Source organism: Neovison vison, chromosome 11 (assembly GCF_020171115.1).
Source record: "Neovison vison isolate M4711 chromosome 11, ASM_NN_V1, whole genome shotgun sequence".
In the NCBI taxonomy this organism is placed as follows: domain Eukaryota; kingdom Metazoa; phylum Chordata; class Mammalia; order Carnivora; family Mustelidae; genus Neogale; species Neogale vison.
In genome coordinates, this window is record NC_058101.1 from 5,247,952 (window position 1) to 5,270,468 (window position 22,517).

Below are 22,517 nucleotides of genomic sequence, written 5' to 3' on the forward strand. Positions count from 1 at the left end.
GGAGAATAGAGTGTTCTGGTTTATGGAGAGATGCTTTTTACTAAATAAAGATTACCAGTTTTCTGGTTAGGCTACAAAAATATAAATATCCACACTATACTGATTGCAACTTAATGTTTTTCTTTGGGATTATTTATTGCAGACTGTAAATTAGCACAGATGGTAGGTGTTAGAATCAACTGATTCTAACTGGGTAAATAATTTTTGTAGTATTTTATATTTTATGTAACTCTGAAAAACTCATTGCTTAAGTCCATGTGTTTAAATAAATAATAGAATTTTCAGGTAGTTGTTAAAGGAAACTTCTAGTAGTTATTATCAACACGAAATAGTTATTACCAAATTACTGGTTTTATTGGAAGCTAGTTCTTATCTTTAAAACAAGGAGAATAATTGGCTAAAGTTAATTGTACTAACATTGTATCGAATATATAACCTTTTCATTACTCTTCTACATACTTTTGTCACCATTTTGAAATGACTGGCATCACTTCCTAACCATCACTGGAGAGTTATTTTTCACTTACTCATATCAGAACTGTCTCCTAAAGAATATGGGGTTTTATTATTTGGTATATTTCTTGTACTCTAATTCCCCATCTTAGAATCATGAGGCAACTGAATTTTAGTAATTTTTTTTTTTCTCTTAAGGCAGTTCATTTGTCTACCTTAGTTTTATGGAACTGAATTGCTGTATTTGATGTATTTATGTATAAAAATTAAATTGCAGTGTCTTTTATTAAATAAGTATTAATTTAGACATTTTATGTTTTTAATGCAACCATTCATGTATACATTATAGTGTTTTTCATTAAATACATATTAATTCTGAATTTTTTTTTTTTTAAAGTTTGGTTTATTTGAGACAAAGAGCACAGAGTGAGTGAAAACACAGGTCAGGGGAGAGGGAGAGGGAGAAGCAGGCTCCCCAATGAGCAGGGAGCCCAACATGGAGCTCAATCCCAGGATCCTGGGAATATGAGCTGAGCCCCAGGCAGATGCTTACCTGACTGAGCCACCCAGGTACCCCTAATTCTGAAATTTTTGAATGGGAGTTTTGGATGGCCTAGTAAACATTTCTAAAATTATGACCAAGTATCGCTGAGTAGGAATTTTTCATTTACTCTCACAAAGCATAAATTTGGGAGTTTGTTGTTTCTTCTGAGATATAAAATCATTATTTTAGATGAATGGTCTGTCTACATTTCCTACCTTACGTTTATTTCTTGTAGTTTTTCATATGTGTTTATATTTCACATACGTCTTCAGAATCTGATGGATTTATTTCGGAGCTAGTAGCTGGGCTAGTTGCTGACCCTACAGAAGCCTGAACTGAGAGGTTATTTAAGTGGAGTCGCTCAGTTTCCAAGAAGATTATGAGTACACATTTTAGAATTGGATCTTCTGCTAACTGGATCTGTTCACTACATTAATAATTATAACTGTGCAGGCTGAAAGTCTTGGGTTAAATGTGATGACAGTCAGTGCTGTGCTGTAATTTGCTTGTATGATGGGAAGTGACAAGAATATTTTTATATTTCATGTAAGTATAGGGCTTTTAAGGCATTTATAATTTCTGTAAGAATGTGACAACTGACTCAGTAGAAGATATGGGCCAACTTGGAAGTATGACCAGAAGAAATGCTGTTGAGCAAAAGAAAGTAAAAGGCAGTGAAAGGAGGCAACAAGAATTAATAGTATCATGTTTATTATTAGACTCTCTTATGGCTGGCAGGCGTTTATATTAGGAAAACAATCTATTGGAAGGAGTCAGGAAAGCAAAACAGATTTTTGAATTTCCCATGATTTTTTCTCTGCTCTCCTATACAATGCAATTTCTCTATACTTGGTGTGATAATTTTTAGCAATCCTTAACTGTTTGTAATCCCCCTCTCCTCTGTGTGTTGGGGGCAGGGGAAAGAGAGAGGGAGGGATTTTACTTCTCAAATGACTGAGGTCACATAAACCCTGTTGGCATTTATTAGTCAATAATATAGTTGACTTATTGTGACTCTTTGACATTAAGTAAGTTAAACCCACAGTATTTTACTTATGTAATTTTACTTGCTGGTCAATTAATGCTGTTTTTAGGCTAACATATTTATAAATGCCTCGAGAAGTTAGAGGTCGGGAAATCCTACATCCTGTTAGCTTATTTTCCTTTTTTTATTCTCTTAGCGCTTTCTTGGATGGTAAAGCAATTTTTTTCTCAGCTTATTAGTTTATTATTTATCAGTTTATTTCCCGAGTGTATTTCTGATGGTACTATTACGATTACTTCTAATTAGCCAGTATATCTAGTTCACATCACAGAAAAATTCCCTCATTCCTTCTTCAGTCTACCCCTCCTTCCACCCTTAGCCCCTGCCAGCCACTTACCAGTTCACTGTCGCAATAGTTTTGATTGTTCTGGAATGGCCTAGAAATGGATTCATCCAGTATATAGTCCCTGAGGAATTGAGATGGAATTGACATATAATGTTCTGTTAGTTTTAGTTGTATGGCATAATGATTTTATTTATGTATATATGGTGAAATGATTACCACAATAAGTCTAGTCCACATCCGTTACCACATAGGTTTTTTTTTTTTCCTGTGATAATAGCTTTAAAGATCTACTCTCTCTCTTTTTATTTTTAAATGTGCTCCACAGCTGATGTGGGCTAGAACTGATGACCCCAGGATTAAGAGTCTTATGCTATACCTACTGAGCCAGCCAAGTGCCCCTAAAGATCTATTTATTCTCTTAGCAACTTTTACATGTTTAGCACAAGATTAACTATAATTACCATGTTGTGCATTACATCCCAGGACATGCTTTTTAACTGGAAGGTGTACCTTTGAACTCCTTTACTTATTTTGCCCATCAGTCTATTCTGCATCTATAATTCAGGATTTTTTTTAGGTTCCATGTATAAGATCATTTAATATTTGTCTGACTAATTTCACTTAGCATAATATCTTTAGAGGACAACCATGTTGTTGCAAGTGAGAGGACTTTTTTCCCTTTTTATGGCTGAATAAAATCCACTGTGTTGGGGTGTGTGTGCGTGTATGTGTGTATGTATCTATGTGTATTACACCACATTTTCTTCATGCAGGTATTTGCCAGTACATGGATACACAGTTTGTTTGCATGTCTTGGCTGTTGTAAATAATGCTACAGTGAACATGGGGGGTGCAGATATCTTTTTAAGATCGTGATCTTGCTCCTTTGGATATATACCCAGAAGTGGAATTTCTGGGTCATGTGATAGTTCTACTTTTAATTTTTTTAAAGATTTATTTTTTTATTTGGGGGAGGCAGAAGGAGAGGGAGAGAATCTTAAGCAGACTCCAGGCTGAGTGTGGAACCCCACTCAGGACTTAGTCTCAAGTCACGACCTGAGCTGAAACCAAGGGTTGAATGCTTGATCAACTGCATCACCCATGCTCCCCTATTTTTAATTTTTTTGAAGAACCTCCATACTGTTTTTTTTTTTCTAGTGGTTGCATCAGTTTACATTTCTACTAACAGTACGCAAGGGTTCCCTTTACTTTGCATCCTCACCATCACTTATCTCTTGTCTTATGATGATAGCCATTCTAATAGATGTGAGGTGTTGTCTCATTGCATTTCCCTGATGATTAGTGCTGTTTAGCCCCTTGTCCTGTATCTGTTGGTGTTCTTGGAAAAATGTCTATTCAGATTGCCTACCCATTTTTTAATTGGGTTGTTTTTTCAGTTGAGTTGTGTGGGTTCTTTGTATATTTTGGATATTAACCCCTTATTAGATATATGATTTGCAAATATTTTCTACCATTCTGCAGGTTTTTTCATTTTGTTGATGGGTTTCCTTTACCAAGCTGAAGGTTTCTAGTTTGATGTACTCCCACATGTTTGTTTTTTGTTGCTTTTGATTATGGTATCAATTCCAAAAATCGTTGCTGAGACCCGTGTCAAGGAGGTTTCAGGAATTTTATGGTTTCAGTCTTATGATCAAGTCCTTAATCCATTTTGAGTTGTTCTTGTATACAGTGTAAGATATAGATCCAGTTTCATTTTTTTCATGTGCCTATTCAATTTTCCCAACATAGTTTGTTAAAGAGGCTATCCTTTTCCCATTGTATATTCTTAGCTCCTTTGTTTTAATTAATTGATCATATATATGGGTTTATTTCTGGACTGTCTATTCCATTATATTGATTGACGAGTCTTTTTATGCAAGTACCATGCTGTGTTGATTATTATAGCTTTATAGTATACTTCATAGTCCAGGAGTATGATGTCTCCAGTTTTGTTCTTCTTTCTCAAAATTGCTTTAGCTGTTAGTGGCTTGTGGTTCCATACAGCATTGCTTGTTTTATTTTTCTGGCAAGTGCCATTGGAATTTTGATAGGGATTATTTTGAATCTGTAGATTATTTTGGTGTTATGGGCATTTTAACAATATTAATTCTTCCAATTCATGAGCATGGATTATCTTTCCATTTCTTTATGTCATCTTTAGTTTCTCTCATCAGTGTCTTACAGTTTTCATTGTACTGATCTTTCATCTCCTTACTTAAATTTTTCCTGGGTATTTCGTTCTTTAATGCAATTATAAATGGGATTGCTTTCATAATTTCTAATAGTTAATGTACAGAAATGAAACAGTTTTGTATATTCTGTATATTGCAACTTCACTGAATTTATTAGTTTGACAGTTTTCTGGTGGAATCTCCAGGGTTTTCTATATCTAATGTCACATTGTCTGCAAGCAGTTTTACTTTCTTTACAGTTTGGATGCTGTTTACTTTTTTGCCTAATTGCTTTGGTTATAACTTCCAGTACTGTGTTCATTAAAGATGGCAAGAGTGAGCTTCCTTGTCTTATTCTTGATGATAAAGAAAAAGCTTTCAGCTTTTGTCATTGAAAATATTTGCTGTGGGCTTGTCATATGGTCTTTATTATGGTGAGATACATTATACATAGCCTTTTAAGTATGGTAATGGTATTTTTAATTTAGCATAATGTATTTGACATTCATCCATATTTGTTTTTGTCATTAATTCTATCCTTTTTATTACTGAGTAGTATTTCATTGGGTGACTGTACCATAGTTAGTATTTAATTGTCAGTTGAAGGATATTTGAGTTGTTTCCAAGTGTGGTGGCTTATAAATAAAGTTCCTACAAACATTTATGACAGGTTTTTGTGAATGTAAGTTTTTATTTTGCTTGGCTATATACCTAAGGGTGGAATTGCTGGTTATAATAAGAGTATGTTTAACTTGGTGAGAAACAACCAAACTCCCTTCCAAAGTGGCAGTACTGTTTTGCTTTCTACCAGTGAAATGTGAGAGTATATGTATGTATGCATGAATGTGTGTGTGTGTGTGTGTTTGCATGCATGCATGAATATTATTTATAAAAATATAAATGAATATGTACATGTATATATAAACATACACACAAGGGTGGGTGTTGATGCATCTTTGTTGGCCATAGGTATTGTAAGTTTTTAATTTACTCATTCAAGTAGGCATGTAGTGATACCTTATTGTTCTTTTAAGTTGCATTTCTCAAATGCCTACAGTTGAGCATTTTTTCCATATGCTTATTTTTTATCTGTATATCTTCTTTGGTGAAGTGCCTGTTGAAATCTTTTGCCAGTTTCTTTATTAGGTTGTTTTTCTTATGGTTTTGTTTTGAGAGTTCTTTGTATATTCTGGAGTGCTTTTTCAGATTTGTGTTTTGTAAATACTTATTTTCAGTTCTGGGCATGCCTTTTCATTCATCTTTCAAAGAGGAGAAGTTTTAAATTTTTGTGAAATTCAGTTTACTAGTATTTTTCTTCAATGGAGCATACTTTCTGTGTTTTATCTAAGAAATATTTGCCTAATGCAAGGTTGTAAAGATTTTTCTTTTATGTTTTCTTCTACAAGTTTTATGGTTTTGGGTTTTACATTTAAATTTATGATCCTTGTAAGCTTGTTTATAGTACAAGATATGGATGGATGATTATTTTTGCACGTGGATGTCAGGTTTTTCAGCAAATGCTGGTAGAACAACTAATCTCTCTGGAATTACCTTTGCACATTTACGTAAAATCTATTGGCTGTATAGGTGTGGTTCTATTTCTAGTTTCTCAGTTCTGTTCTTTCGAACTATAGAAGTCTGTCCCCTCATCCTTACAAAACTGTCTGGATTACTAGATATTTATAGTAAGTGCTAACATTAAGATAGTGGGTACTCACAAGTTTTTATTTCTTTTTCAAAAGTGTTTTGGCTATTTTAGATTCCTCTGTATAAATTTTAGAATTAGCTTGTTGATTTTTAAATGGGGAAATAGTCTGAAGAAGAGGTGACAGAGGACTTGAGCCATGAAGTGTGGATAGGAATTGAAATAAATGAAAATGTATATATCATAGGAAATAGAAAACAAAAGTTACACCAGAAAAAGTGGAAAGATTAAAAGGGGAGGAAGAAATCATAGTCCTAGAAAAATTGATGTGAAAATTCTAATCTAGTCTGATTGCCTCTTGTTCTCTGCAGGATAATTAGATTGTATTCAGTATGTTTAGGTAGGTGGGAGGGAGTAATAAGTAAATACAAGAGGCATTAAAACATAGTGACTGTTAGGTAGAGACCAAGACCTAATTTAGAATGTTAGCGTTATAATGGTTTGGTTAGTCAAATTGGATGCTGATGAAACAAAATGAAAGTCATCTAAATATTTTGGAAATTTTTTTTTAAGATTTTATGTATTTATTTGACAGAGCACAAGCAGGGGTAGCAGCAGGCAGAGGGAGAGGGACAAGCAGGCTGTCCTCTGAGCAGAGAGCCCGACACAGGGCTCCATCCCAGGATCCCAGGACCCTAGGATCATGACCCGAGCCAAAGACATGCTCAACCGACTGAGCCACCAAGGCACCCCTATTTTGGAATTTTGAAGTGATTGATTTATAATCCCAGGTCTCTGTTTTTCCTTTTAGTGTTTATTTGTTTTGTGTTGCTGCTCTTGTTTTCTGGTATCCCCCATATGAGAGAAAATTTCCAATGTGTAGAAAAGGAGTTATATTCTGATTCTTTTTTTTTTTGTGTCCTCATAGTACTTTAGCTGACAAGTAAACTGTGCCTTTACCCCTTTATAAAATTAGAAATTTCCTTTAGCTATCATTGTGGGTTACCATATTACCTTTAGATAGAAGTATAGAAACTATTATGACATCTCATTTTCATCCAGGGGCTTTATTGTCATGTATGCCTATGCATTTTGTTTGGGTAGGTAACTAGTTTGGTTTGGGATTTGAAGTAGATTCTTAAGAATAAACCGTCTAGAAAGAGGATCTATTGAATTCAAGTATTTTTATTTTTTTAAATTTTTTTATTTTTTTTCCAATTTATTTATTTTCAGAAAAACAGTATTCATTATTTTTTCACCACACCCAGTGTTCCATGCAAGCCGTGCCCTCTATAATACCCACCACCTGGTACCCCAACCTCCCACCCCCCCCGCCACTTCAACCCCCTCAGACTGTTTTTCAGAGTCCATAGTCTCTCATGGTATTTTTATTTTTTGAAATTTATTTAAAATTTATTTTTTTTAGTAATCTCTACACCCAACATGGGGCTAACCTCATGATCCTCAAGATCAAGAGTTGCATGCTTTTCTGATTGAGCCAGCCAATACCCCCAAGTCCAAGTATTTTTACAGACCAACAAAACAGTCCTCGTTACTAAACAGTTATCTAAAAATTTGGTTTCTCAGTTAGGATCATAGAAGAAATAATGTCTCTGGGTTCAGCAAGTATTTGCTATCACCTTATGTTAAATGTACTGGTAAGTTTTAACCTGGTTGTCTTTGGTCTGTTCCCCAGTGTTAAAACTTGCCATTCTTATTGTGGGAACTGTGTTCTCTCCACCTGTCCTTGACCATTGTATCGATTACTTGCTAGGGTTGACCCTTGAATGACTTGGAGGTTAGGAATGCCAATCCCCCATATATTTAAAAACTCAGGTATAACTTTAGACTGCCCTAAAACATAACCAGTAAAAGCCTACTGTTGACTGGAAGCCTAACTGATATAAATAGTCGATTAGCAGTTACATGTGTTATATACTTATCCTTACGATAAAGTAAGCTAGAGAGAAGGGAATGGTATTTAGAAAATTGTAAGGAAGAGAAAATACATTTATGGTACTATTAAAAAAAGGTCTGCTTGGAAATAGAACAAAGCAGTTCAAACCCAACGTTGTTCAAGGATTAGCTTCATTACCCTCATCCTTTGTGATAAGGATGTTTTATTTTCCCTTTAATTGTACTCTTTCAGCATAGTGACAAGGGGGAGTAATGCAACTACCTGATAAGAGTGAAAAGGAATTACAAGAAATGCCACATTCTTTATAGAATTGTTTGAAAGTAAAATATATATTCTATAACTTTATTTTTCAAGTAGTGCTATGAAAATGGTGTAAGCTACATGAGGGCAAAGACGTTGGTTATCTTGTTGACTGTAGAAGTTTCAGTGCTTGGTGTAATGCATGGTGGTAGTAGACCTGCAATAAATATTTGTTGAATAAATGTTAAACTGGTCAGAAACATGAAATTCCAAAGATCTGAGATTTTTTTTTTCATAATCATGTGTGATTTTACCGTCCTAAAACATGGGTTTGTTTTGCTTTGTTTAGAAGAGTGTTTAGTGTTTTGTTTAGAGTGGGAGACACTCATGAAAACTTTGGGGCTTCTTTTTGAGTGTTCGCATGATTATGATCTGTGGACTTTAGTTGAATTTGTCATTGCAGACAAATGTCATCCGGAGAGGCCCTTGGTATAGAAGTAGAGCGGGGAATGCTAATGACATCATTATCTCAGGGTTTCTTCTAAGCTCTTGCGTGTCATCAATCTTTATTTTTAACAATATGATCCTATTATTGTAGTGTGATTTGCTAGGTACTGTTTTTTAATATCAGATGGTGAGCTCGTTCAGGGAAGGAACAAATTTTATGTGACAATTACAATGATTAAGAGTTGTATACAGATGGGGTGCCTGGGTGGCTCAGTGTGTTAAGCCTCTGCCTTTGGCTCAGGTCATGATCTCAGGGTCCTGGGATCGAGCCCCGCATCGGGCTCACTGCTCAGCGGGGAGCCTGCTTCCCCCCTCTCTCTTCCTGCCTCTCTGCCTACTTGTGATCTCTGTCTGTCGAATAAATAAAATCTTTAAAAAAATTTAAAAAGTTGTATGTAGTTAAAAATAGATACCAATGAGGAAATAGACACTTCAGAAATGTTGCAGCTCCACGGTTATTTTGCTTCATTAAAGAAGGTAAACTTAGATTTATTTTTTCAGAAAGGAAAATAGTCTTTTTTTTTTTTTAAAGATTTTTATTTATTTATTTGAGAGAGAACAGTGAGAGAGCGCATGGGAGGTGAGAAGGTCAAGGGAGAAGCAGACTCCCATGGAGCTGGGATCCCAATGTGGAACTCGATCCTGGGACTCCGGGATCCTGACCCGAGCCCAAGACAGTTGCTTAACCAGCTAAGCCACCCAGGTGCCCAGAAAGGAAAACAGTCTTAATGCTTAAGGCCCGATGGGAAGCATGGATGTTAGGTGGGTTATTCACTAAATAACATAATGTGTTTCATAACCTTTGGGAATAAATGCCAGTATAAGAACAGATTTATCTGGTAGGTAGAAATATCAAATGTGGGCTTAATTTTATCTTCCTCTGGGCTCCTGGGTGACTCAGCTGGTTAGGCATCTGCTTTCAGCTAAGGTCATGATATGAGGGTCCTGAGATCAAGTTCCGTTTTGGGATTCCTGCTCAGTGGAGAGTCTGTTTCTACCTCTACCCCTCCTTCCCCCCAATGATATCTCTCTTTCTCCCTCTCTCTCTCAAATCAATAAAATCTTTAAGAATTGAATTTTGTCTTCCTCCAACTTTGGGAACTTTGCCAGCCGTGTTTCTGCCAAAGATTGCTTTGCAAACTGCAGTTGAGATGACCACTTAATATTTGTATGGAAATAAATATGTGTCTAATAATTTGTATTTTAGGGTTGAGTAGTTAGAAGTCTCTGATTCATTATGAAGCAGTCTATGATAGTTGTAGTATTCTTTCTTTCTTAGACTGAATTCTGAATGAAATAATAGTAATTGTGGTGAACTATAGACTTGAATAAAATGACCTTAAATTTAGATAGGATGGTGAGAGGGAAGCTCTGGTTTAACAGTAAAAAACATACATCTTTACATGTATTATACTGGCTGTTCTTTTTTTATAAGTTGCTCAAGATAACCAGTAATAACAGAAGTTCAGTTCTAGCCTTTAATTGTTTGCTCTGATTTGTTTGCTCAGATGAGTTTCTTTGTTTGTTTGTTTTGGAAGGGGAGAAGTTAAATTGTGTTATTTTATTGGCCTCAGATATAAACTCTGAGATTTGGGATTCCTTAGTAATAGTATATTTGGGTGTATTTCATATATATTTTATAATATGCTATTCACTAAAACAACATGATGTATAAGCATTTTGCATTTTATTTATGGTTTTGGAAAATCCAATTTAAATTTTTCTAGGGCAAAGTAGCTCAAGTGCTACATATAATATTGCTTGTAACTGGGGGCACCTGGGTGGCTCAGTTGGTTGGGCTGGCGACTCTTGATTTTGGCTCAGATCATAATCCCAGGATCTTGGGATCCAGATTGGGCTTTGTGCTCACAAGGGAGTCTGCTTGAGGATTCTCTCTCCTTCTGCCCCTCCCCCTGCTTGCTCTTGCATACTCTCTTTTTTTTTTCTTAAAGATTTTATTTATTTGGGGCTCCTGGGTGGCTCAGTGGGTTAAAGCCTCTGCCTTCGGCTCGGGTCATGATCTCAGGGTCCTGAGATCCAGCCCCGCATCGGGCTCTCCGCTCAGCGGGAAGCCTGCTTCGCGCTCTCTGCCTGCCTCTCTGCCTAGTTGTGATCTCTGTCCATCAAATAAATAAATAAAATCTTTTTTTTTTTTTTAAAGATTTTATTTATTTATTTGACAGAGAGAGATTACAAGTAGGCAGAGAGTCAGGCAGAGAGAGAGAGAGAGAGGAGGAAGCAGGCTCCCTGCTGAGCAGAGAGCCCGATGCGGGACTCGATCCCAGGACCCTGAGATCATGACCTGAGCCGAAGGCAGCGGCTTAACCCAATGAGCCACCCAGGCACCCTAAATAAATAAATAAAATCTTAAAAAAAAAAGATTTTATTTATTTGATAGACAGAGATCACAAGTAGGCAGAGAGAGGGAGGAAGCCTGCACTCCGCCAAGCAGAGAGCCCAGTGCGAGGCTTGATGCCAGAACTCTGGGATCATGACCTGAGACGAAGGTAGAGGCCTTAACCCACTGAGCCACCCAGGTGCCCCGCATGCTCTCTCTTTGTAAAGTAAATAAATCTTAAATATTGCTCATCACTGAAAAAATTGGAGTACATTTTCCATAGTTTGTATTTTATGAGTTTACATGACATTTTTTTCTGTGTAACAGAAGACTGAGAAATAAACTAATGAGAATCTTCACTGTGTGGTAGTGATTAATCAGTCTTAAGTGGTGGAGATTATGACTAGTTTACTTTTAGGGTACTTCATGTAGGAACTAAGAAGTACGACGTAGTTAGGTTCTTGGTCCAGGACTGATGGTAACACTCAGAAATTTTGCAGTAGAATCTGGGGGGGTCATGTAAGTGATACCCTAAGGTTCAGTGAATGAAAAGTGGATGGCAGGTTTAGAGAAACTTATGTAGTTAGCATTTGGGGAGTTAGGTGGAATATTTTTTATAGTGTTGGAACAGGATTGAGGACTGGGAAGTTAAACAGGCTATGTTGTGAAAGGGGCTTTTATTGTGCTCCACTACGTGAGCAGGATCCCTAGTATAAATTAGGTTGATGTAACAGTAGGATCTTTTGGGAACTGATATAAGATGTAAAAATTAGAACCCATGGAAAAACCAATTCAAAAACCTACTTGTTTCATCAGTTTGAAAAAGAAGATAAGGAATTAGCTGTTAGGCTTTCCAAAATGAAACATTCCTATTTTATGGATAGAAAAATACCAGTATTTGGATAGAAAAACTCAGTATTTAAGCCTTAGAACGACCCATGAGACTATTTGAAACCACACTATCAGTGTCATGTTTAGAGAGTTAAATTACATTTGAATTATTTTATATTTCACCTTATTTTAAAGTAGGTTTTTGTGGTATGTCTCCAATGTGAAAAGCTGATGCGGAGGAACTGAGAAGGGAAAATAAAGCTGAATAGGAGGCTTCAGTATTAACTGAATTAAGTTCATGTATAACTTAATTAAGTTACCCAAATGTGAATTCTCTACGTCTTTGGTAGCATATTTGAAAACCTGATGTTTGAGACAGTAATGATCACCAGAACTATAGACTCTACTAAATTGCTTGTTAGTTAACCCAAATGTAAGATGTTACAGCCTTTTTTTTTTTTTTTTAAGATTTTATTTATTTATTTGACAGAGAGACACAGCGAGAGGGGGAACACAAGCAGGGGGAATGGGAGAGGGAGAAGCAGGGTTCCCACTGAGCAGGGAGCTTGATGCGGGGCTCAATCCCAGGACCCTGGGATCACAACCTGAGCTGAAGATAGACACCCAAGTGCCCCTAGATTACAGCTTTTTTTTTTTTTTAAGGTTTTGTTTATTTGTCAGGGAGAGAGAGGGAGAGAGAGTGAGCACAGGCAGACAGAATGGCAGGCAGAGACAGAGGGAGAAGCAGGCTCCCTGCCGAGCAAGGAGCCCAATGTGAGACTCAATCCCAGGACACTGGGACCATGACCTGAGCCGAAGGCAGCTGCTCAACCAACTGAGCCACCCAGGTGTCCCTAGATTACAGCTTTAATCAGACTCTCCAAATCTATATTCATTTTGCATTAAGTGACTTGTATTTCATTGGCTTCCTAATCAAATTTGAAAGAGATCTTTGACCCCTAATACGACAGTATTAATATTACTTTGGTTTTACATGTAAACACTGGTGAACATTTCATGGATTTGTTTTGCGGGTACAGATTTTGTAAATTTTAGTGGAATTAGGAAGGTGGGAATTTATGAAAAAAAAAAAGCTTTTGTAAAGTAGCTGTTTTCAAAATTAGAATTAGAGGGCCAAGAAGATAGAGCAATTATTGACCTGTCTAGATTATTAAAATATTTAGGGGAGTTGAATATGTGAGTTAATTACCATTTCCTGGGATTGATTTTTAGAAAAGTATTGACTGAAAATTGTGAGGTGGAAAAGGCAGGAAGAATGAAATGTGGCAGATTTTAGGATTATAAAGCATGTACTCTTCCACAAATACATATTAAGTCCCTACTTTGTGGTAGGAACTATATAGCAATAGAAAAAGGATATGCCTTCACACAGAAATAACTCATAGTCCGCTTAAGGAACATACCATGATTAAAAACCACATTAAGTTGACCCTGATCCAGTGCTCTATGGTTTATGAAAGTGATCTAAAATTAATGAAACAGGTCTTTTTTTTTTTAAAGATTTTATTTATTTGACAGAGAGATCACAAGTAGGCAGAGAGAGGAGGAAGCAGGCTCCCTGCTGAGCAGAGAGCCTGATGTGGGGCTTGACCCCAGGACTCTGGGATCATGACCTGAGCCGAAGGCAGAGGCTTTAACCCACTGAGCCACCCAGGTGCTCCTTGTTTGTTTGTTTGTTTTTTCTTGTTTTTGCATATTTTGCTGTCTTTATTTTTTACCCATCTGCAATGTAGTGAATGGATTTGTAGCATGTCATTGAGTTTGGATCTGTTTGATTTGGCTTTGCTTAATCTTGTGTTTTTGTGGAATCTTGTATTAGCTTGCAGAAGTACTCACAGAGATACAGGTGCCTTGTGCACAGTGGAAATTCTGAAAACCTTGTCATCTAAAAATTTTATTTTAGAAATGGGATGCCTAGGTGGCTTGGTTGGTTAAGCACCTACTTTTGGCTCAGGTTATGATGTCAGGGTCCCGGGATAGAGTCCCACATCATGCTTCTTGCCCAGTGGGGAGCTTTTGCTTCTCCCTCTGCCTGCCACTCCCCCTGCTTGTTCCCTTTCTCTCTCTCACAAACTCTTTAAAAAGGGAAAAGTATTTTACATAGGTCAAATGTGGTAGAAGTCAATTTTTTTTCCCCTGTGGAAAATGATCCTATTCTTTGTGCGCTGTGCAAAGATATGGGATATGTATGGGAAATAAAATATGGGTTAGTATTAACCAAATTGTGGGGTAAGATTAAAGGAGTGGGCTTAGCCTGGGAACTTGGAAGCAAATTACTGTTACAGGTGAAGAAATCTGGAGAACTTTCTCTTTTCACCTTTTGGTAAAGGGAAAGTGACTATTTTACCTTAAATACAAAGAGTAGATATGGTGTAGGAAACTTTGATTGTGTTCTTATGAACTAGCTGTATTTTTGAAACAACTAGGATACCACTACTTTTTCTTTCTTCTCTGTGTGTAATGAATTTCAGACCACCTGAAAGTAAATTCCATTGAATCATAAGTTCTAAACTCTACTTGGAAACACTCTCATATTTGGTTTTGGTGTGTGTGTGTGTTAAATATGAACAAAGAACCAACTACAAAAAAATAAGGTGATTTACAGATAGCATGCAGGAATTTAATTAGGCTTGGGGCTTTGTCCTTTGCTTTTCTTGCTAGCTCTGAGCTCAATTTTATTTTCTGCCAATAATTAAGCAGTAATTCTTGTGTTGGACCCCTTGAATGGTTACTTTTAGGGCCATTTGTCATGTGCTTCATACATTGCACACTTGAGGGAGGACTTTTATACCTAGTTGTCATCACTCATGATCTTTTGGTGATTATTCTGGCAGTTATGTGAACAAGATTATATAATATTCATTTCAGTTAAGGTGCCCATGTAACTCCATCTTCAAATTTGGACACTTTTTTAAAGAACTATTTTTAAATAGGCTCCACACCCAGTGTGGAGCCCAACTTGGGGCTGAACTAGGACCCTGAGATCAACACTTGAGCTGAGGTCAAGAGTTGGATGCTTAAATGACTAAGCCATCCAGGTGCACCCTCCACCCAAGTTGGACACTTTGAGAGAGAAAAGGACTTACATTACTTAAGAACATCAGATCAAACCAAGACTGGCTTATACTAAGAAAATATCATTATGTAGGATGCTTTTGACTACAAGTAACAGAAAACACAACCTGAACAACAAGTGAAGTATATTGGCTTGTGTATTCAAAAAGCCCAGTGTTCAGGAGCCCTGTAGTATGATTTGGTGGGGGCTCTTTGTTTCTCTATTTTCTAGACTCTTACTTCTATGGCTAGTTTCCCAATAGCCATGTGGACATATTCTTCTTTCATGACTGGCAGGAGAGAGAAGACTGCTCCTTCCCGTAAACACAGAATGAATCTTAAGCCTTGAGATTATTAGATACTTCTGAACTAATCTCTGCGATAAGAGGAATGTCATGTTGATTGTCTTAGATATAAGATATTTGAATATCACTGAGGCAAGAGCATGAATTACTCTGATATTCTTTGACTAGTCAGAGTCCATTCAGAAAACTGGTATAAGGTCAGTCAGTTTAGGAAAGCAAGACAACTAAAGGAAGGAGAAGGGAATGGATGTTTGGAATAGAATGGATGTTTGGGAAGCAACCACAAAGTTCAGTGTTAAATCCAGTGTCATTGTTTGCATTTTGCCTTAGGCATCTGTTATGGAGTTTCTGCAAGAGTCAAACACACTGCAGATGTGTTTTCCTTCTAGTGAGAAATTTGTAGTAGAAAATGACTTAGTAACCTGGCAAGGGGAGAGGAAAAGAAAACTTACCATTCCATTTTTTTTTCTATAAGAATTTAGTAATTGATGATCATCTTTTTTTTGTTTGTTTAAACAGACTAATAGGGATGCCAAAGGAAAAATATGATCCTCCAGATCCTCGAAGAATTTATACCATCATGTCAGCAGAGGAGGTAGCCAATGGGAAAAAATCTCACTGGGCAGAATTAGAAATCTCGGGTGAGTGGAATCTTGAAGCATTTAATCTAGGATATAATAGCAATAATGAACATGAGTTGAATATTGTCATATTTATTTCTTTGTTGTACATTTTAAAATATGTGAACTGAGAAAATACAGGATGCAGAAGTACTAGTTTAGTTTACCCGTGACTAAATATCTTTATTTTTGTTCATTCTTTTGAGATAATACCTTGGGCCAGGGTTGGCATCTGTAATTGAGGACAATGGGAATTCAGTTTCTCAGTAAACCAGGTTCTTTGATACACTAGATTTTGTTTTGGCTATTGTACTTATTTTTGCAAATTGAAATCTTTGCAATTCTTCTGTCATCCTAGTTTTGGCAGAGTAGGAAATCTAGAGGCTATTGGTTTATTCTACAAATAACTAATCACTGTGTTACATGACCTTTCATGTTTAGGATTTGTTAAAATAGAATATGATTTCTAAGAACTTACAGCCCCAGTCTACTAGTGAGAAAAAAAAATCAGACAAACCCAAACTAAAGGACATTCTATAAAATACTTAACTACTAATTCTCGAAATTGTCAAAGTCATGAAAAACAAGGAGAGAGTGAGTCTTTGTCACGGACTGGAGGGGACTAAGATATGATGATGAAACGGTAAAATGCTATCTTGAATTGACTCTTAAAACAAAAAGGTGTAAAAACTGGTGAAATCCAATAAAATCTGTAAACTAGTAATGTACCAGTAAAACAAGTAATGTATCAGTGTTAGTTTCCTAGTTTTGACAGATGTACAATGGTAATATAAGAAGCTAACATTAGTGGAAAACTGTATGAGATGTATACAGGAACTCTATTATCTTGGTAACTTTTTTGTAAATCTAAAATTATAAAATTAAAAGTATTGAAAATAGAATATAATTACTGCCTTTCTTTTATGAATTGGTACAATACAGATAATATGTAGAATGTTTTTGCTTCAGTAGGCTTTCATTTGGAAGTGTTAACCACATTATAGTGTCAATAGCAAGAATTACCTGTACATTTAGCTAAAAGGTACCTGGTGGATAGGTGATTGGTAATGAGCAGAATGAATATGAGTAAATCCTAATGGATTAACCCAGGGTTTCTCAACTTGGCATTGCTGACATGTAGGGCCAGATAGTTCTTTGTGGTCTGGGCCAGTTGTGTGCAGTATAGGTTGTTCAGCTGTTCCTGGTTTTTACCCGCTAGGTGCCAGGAGCGCCACTTGTCTCTTTTTTTAAAGATTTAGTGGACATTAATTTCATGGTAGACCTGATACTGGAATTTTGACAATGAAAATAGTTATCCAGCAATTTGGGTCCTTAATATGATAGTTTTCCATATATATGTTTAAATATGTTAGTATTAACATCTATAACATTTAAATACATGTGAGTATTAGCATGAGATATTGCCATCTTGTAAAGAATTCCATTAAAACACACATGGGATAAAAGATTGCTGTAATACATATCAGTGGAGATCTTTAGGACTGTAATTCACATGAATTATAATTTTTTAAATTGAAGTATAGCTGACACACAATGATACATTAGTTTCATTTGTACAGCATAGTGTTCAGTGTTCCTGGCCTCTACCCACCAGATGCTGGTAGCATTCTTCTAGTTTTGACAACCAAGAATGTCTCCAGATTGCCAAAGTCCTTTAAGGAGTAAAATTGCCACTGATTGAGAACCACTTGATTAAATCCTAGGTACAACTGAAATAAGTTTCTTTTGCCAGAGCCTCTCTTCACTTGAAACCTTTTGGTTCTATAAATACAAAATCCTAGCTGGCACTTTAAGCCTGCTTTTATCCAGCATAAAGAAACCTGTGAGAGAAAGAACCCCGGGCAGATGGAAGCTTGAGTTTACTGGTTGGTAGCTAGCATTTACTGTTTGAGATTTTGTGCCCTCTCTACTTTCCATTGCTCTTTTAATCAAAGTCTGTTATTTCAATACTGATATAAAGTTAAATTCTATTTTACTTTTGTAATGTTTATAAAATGATCTTCTTATAAATTATTAAGATAATACACATTTTAGAGCAGCTGTGCCTGGGTGATTTTCCTAGGTTTATATAGCTAGTAAATGGTAAAAGTCAGGACTCTGAAATAGGTTTTCTGTTGTTTTCTAATACATGTTCCATCATTGAGCTGTCGGATGCTGACTGATTGCTAAAGCTTAAAGTCTGACCATTTCACTTGAGTATGTTGCATTTAATGCAAAATCTTAAACCAGAGTTGTTAATTACACCATCAGAAATCTGGGGAAAGGTAAGTCCTTTAGGGGTAAAATGGTTTTCTAGTGATCAACCTAAGGTTGGTTCTGAATCTATTACTCTTATCTTTTTTAAGTTTGTAGAATAACCCAGGCCCAAATTATGGATAAATCTTGCACTACATACTTTTTGTAGAGTATGTAAGAAGTACTTTTGTCAGGACTGTGCCTTAAAATAAAATCCAAGACTATTCTATCATAAAAGCTTAAGTCAGTCCTGTGTTTTTCTTGAGAGCTTCTCATCACCCTGACTCCAAGGGCCTCATTATGCTACATCTCATTTAATGCATGGAAGGTTCATGAGGAAATAATGGTTGTCAGGCAGAAATGGAATGAAATTAAAGAAGGGCCAGGTGTGTTTGGAAGCAATCAAATGGCATTAATACAAAATTAAACGTCAAAGATAAATAGTATCTGTATACATTATAGTCTCTTTTTTTTACTCTTCACTTTTTACTTCTTAAAGTTTAGTCTTTGTCTTAGGCGTTGAATTTAATGCTTCAGTATTTTGCCTTTTAGGTAGAGTGCGGAGCTTAAGTACATCACTTTGGTCATTGACACACTTGACAGCACTGCACCTAAATGACAATTACCTTAGTCGCATTCCACCTGATATTGCCAAGCTTCATAATCTGGTTTACCTGGATCTGTCATCCAATAAACTCAGAAGTTTACCAGCAGAACTAGGAAACATGGTGTCTCTCAGGTAAGAAAATATTATAGATAGGACTTACTATATAAAATTCTGCATTTACCAAATAAGAAAATTATGAGATAGTACTCCTCTTACAGGAGGATTTCCATATGTATATAAAAATAAGTGATATAAACTGCCTAAACATAGTGCTTGAGTTGGCTTCCACTGAATGTTTCCTTTAACTTAAAGGTTTCTAGCTAGAATGTGCTTATATTTCTTTTGACACACTTGAGGTGGGGTGGGGTTGGGGTTAAAATACTAAGTCTCACTTGAGGCTCAGGTGTGTGATAAGATAATTGTAAATAATTGGGAAAATATTCTGTTCTTGTAGTAACTTTTAGGAACATATCTTTGTTCTGTAAGGCAAAGTATACTTATATATCACAACTCTTTTTTTTTTAAAGATTTTATTTATTTATTTGACAGAGAGAGATCACAGTAGGCAGAGAGGCAGGCAGAGAGAGAGAGAGAGAGAGAGAGAGGGAAGCAGGCTCCCTGCTGAGCAGAGAGCCCGATGCAGGACTCGACCCCAGGACCCTGAGATCATGACCTGAGCCGAAGGCAGCGGCTTAACCCACTGAGCCACCCAGGCGCCCTATATCACAATTCTTAAAGGAAACTTTTAAAACTTGTTAATAAGTGGATTTATTTCTAGTCTTTCAGGATTCTTTGAGAATTTCTTCATAGAAAAAAATTGTAGGTCCCTTAAGACCTTGTATAAATGTTCTCAGTATCAACAGGGATTGCTTGTCTATGTTTATATGCTGAGAAGTAATTTTTTAAAAATTTAAAAAATTTAAAAAAAATTAAAATTAAACATGTATATTGTTTTAGAATCTTGTTCCTCACCATCTCCTTATTATATGTTTTTGTTGGTTTTCTTTTCTTTCTTATTTTTTTTTTAAGTACTTTTTAGCTGTCTAATGAGGGGCTATTTATTTCGTCTGTAGTCTGGCCAAAATTTCAAAATCATAAATGTGGATCTTATCTGTATTCTATTATCTGTATTATCTTATGTTTTATTTTCAGTGTTTATGTTCAGTGTCAGTGATTATTCATCATAGTATCTTAGTGTAATTTCAGTTATTAATTATAAAAATTGACAAAGGTGATGGCTTTTTTTTCCTATGAATTAGACTGGATTCAAGGATATGGGTTGTCTTTGGGTACTGAGAATACCTGTCACTCTGATTTGTATCTCTTGGACATTTGGGTGAGAGAAAAGGGGATGGATTTAGCCCGAGTTCTTACAACTTTTTAATAATCTGTGTTAGAGAATGTGTAAATTATAGAAACACTGTTAACAGTTGTGTCAGTTACACATTTTGTGGTACTTTAATATTAAACAACACTTTTGGATTAAAAGTATAAAAAATGCCTTGAATGTAAATATCACTCATAGTATATTAAGGAAGGTTAAGAAAATAATTATATATTAATAAACATATCTTTATATATTAATAAATTTATTATACATTATACACTTATATATTATATAAATATATTTATATATAAATTTTATATATTTATATATTAATAAATTATATATTAATAAAGTTTGATATATTTAAACAGTTTTTATTTATTTTTAAAACAGGGAATTGCTTTTAAATAACAATCTGTTACGGGTTTTGCCTTATGAACTTGGTCGGCTCTTCCAGCTACAAACTCTAGGTTTGAAAGGTGAGTGATTTTTTAAGAGATGACAAGATCTCAGTATTGAAGCATTTGTGAGCCTTTTAAAGATAATTTTGGTTACAGTATGGGGCAGGTTTAGCACCATTTTGAGAATGTATATATGCTTTCTTTTGAAATAAAGTGGGTTTTCATTATCAAATTGAGTTTCAGAATTTCAACATGCTGCCATCATTTTAATAAACTTGTATAGGGAGGTTTTTTTTTTTTGTATGTCATGTTTAATTTTCTAAGAAATCTGATATTAGAGGAGATATTTTAAATTTAACATTCTAGTTCTCCCCACCGCCCTTTTAAAGGAATGACTCAATAGAGTAAACCCTAACCAGAATGATCCATGTCAAGTTTTGATAGAATAGATAAAATAGCATTGACATATTGGCTAGGAGAGAGAAAATGATAATGGTAAAATGAACTATACCTAATAAGTTTGATTATTCTTAATAAAATGTATCAGTCCACAATATATGCTCCTTGATAATCTCATCTTAATCAGCTTTGAATGAAAGTCCTTCTTAATTCATATAAATACTGAAACTTGTCTTAGTTTCCTCTTATAGCATAGGAAGAAGAGTTTATTTTGAATTCAGAAGACTAAATACAGATGTACTGTGTTGGTTAAACGTTTTATTCTGTGCTCATGAGGAATGAACATTAACCAAAGCCCTACAAAGTAAACACTTGTACTATTTTCCTTCTTCAAAGACAGTTTGAGTCTCTGTGAACACGTTCTGTTTGCTTTGCTTATGTCGTATAGTGGACTATTAAGAATGAAGCTTCAATATGAGTAGAAAGAATCCTGACATTTTTGGTTGAAATGACAGAAATGGTATTAGACTTCTTTGTACAGTTAACCTTTTGTAAATCACATAATTATATGAATGGTCTGTCTTGTGTTCTTAGTTTCTCTCTTAAGTTTCTCCAGCTAGGACTTCATTGATATTTTCTGTTACATATGAAGTGAACCAGAGGATACGTACGTCTAAAATATTTTCTTGAGGTTGAACCCAAAGCAACTGTTGGGTCACTTCACCTTAATCTATATATGCTAAACCTTATTCTTATAAAAATAGTTGAAATAACCATCCAGCTAGAGTTGGAGTGGGAACAGGTTGATTCTTTTCTATTAAATAATATTACGGAATTGTTGTCATTTTTTATAATCTTAGATTCATGAAGTATGAAATTTACACTATAATACTGATTGTAATAGTTTTTTTGTTTCTAAGAACAACATATTGTTTTGTCTTTTTTTTTTTTAAGATTTTATTTATTTATTTGGCAGGCAGAGAGGCAGGCAGAGAGAGAGGAAGGGAAGCAGGCTCCCTGCTAAGCAGAGAGCCCGACGCGGGGCTTGATCCCAGGACCCTGGGATCATGACCTGAGCCGAAGGCAGAGGCTCAACCCACTGAGCCACTCAGGCGCCCCAACAAATTGTTTCTTTTAACACCAATTAGAACAGCTGTTTTCCTCTTGCTAATATAGATGGAGAGCACATCAGTGACAAATGAATAATTTACTGTTGAACTCCGTGATTTACCCTTTGTACCATGTGATGTTCTGAAAAAGCAAATATTACATATCCTACTGTTTCATAACTCTGTTCTGTGTTATCTCACATAAAGATAGATTCCCATAAAATTTATACTAAGCATCAACTGAATGAATCATTCTCAATATCTGTTATTTCCTCAGGCCTTCATTCTATTTTGCTAGTTAAAAATCTTTATCTTCCAAGCTACTGTTTTTGTTGGTCTTCGATCCTGGTGTCGTTTTTGTCTACTGAGTCATATTTGTTAAAATCTCTTCTTAGGCTGCTAGTCTTTGAGATTAGGTACCAGCTTTGCCTTGTGAACTG

The 22,517-nt window shown here is 35.6% G+C and overlaps 1 protein-coding gene across 3 annotated transcripts in view; it reads left to right on the plus strand.

The window, feature by feature from the left end:
- The window catches only part of CNOT6L (CCR4-NOT transcription complex subunit 6 like), a 123,508-nt gene that overhangs the window by 25,159 nt on the left and 75,832 nt on the right, over window positions 1–22,517 (plus strand). For all 3 annotated transcript variants that reach the window (XM_044225808.1, XM_044225809.1, XM_044225807.1), the window contains exons 2-4: window positions 15,878–15,999; window positions 18,787–18,973; window positions 20,562–20,647. In XM_044225808.1, the coding sequence (XP_044081743.1) occupies window positions 15,888–15,999; window positions 18,787–18,973; window positions 20,562–20,647 (385 nt within the window). In that variant the 5' untranslated portion in view covers window positions 15,878–15,887. The remainder of the gene's footprint in view (window positions 1–15,877; window positions 16,000–18,786; window positions 18,974–20,561; window positions 20,648–22,517) is intronic.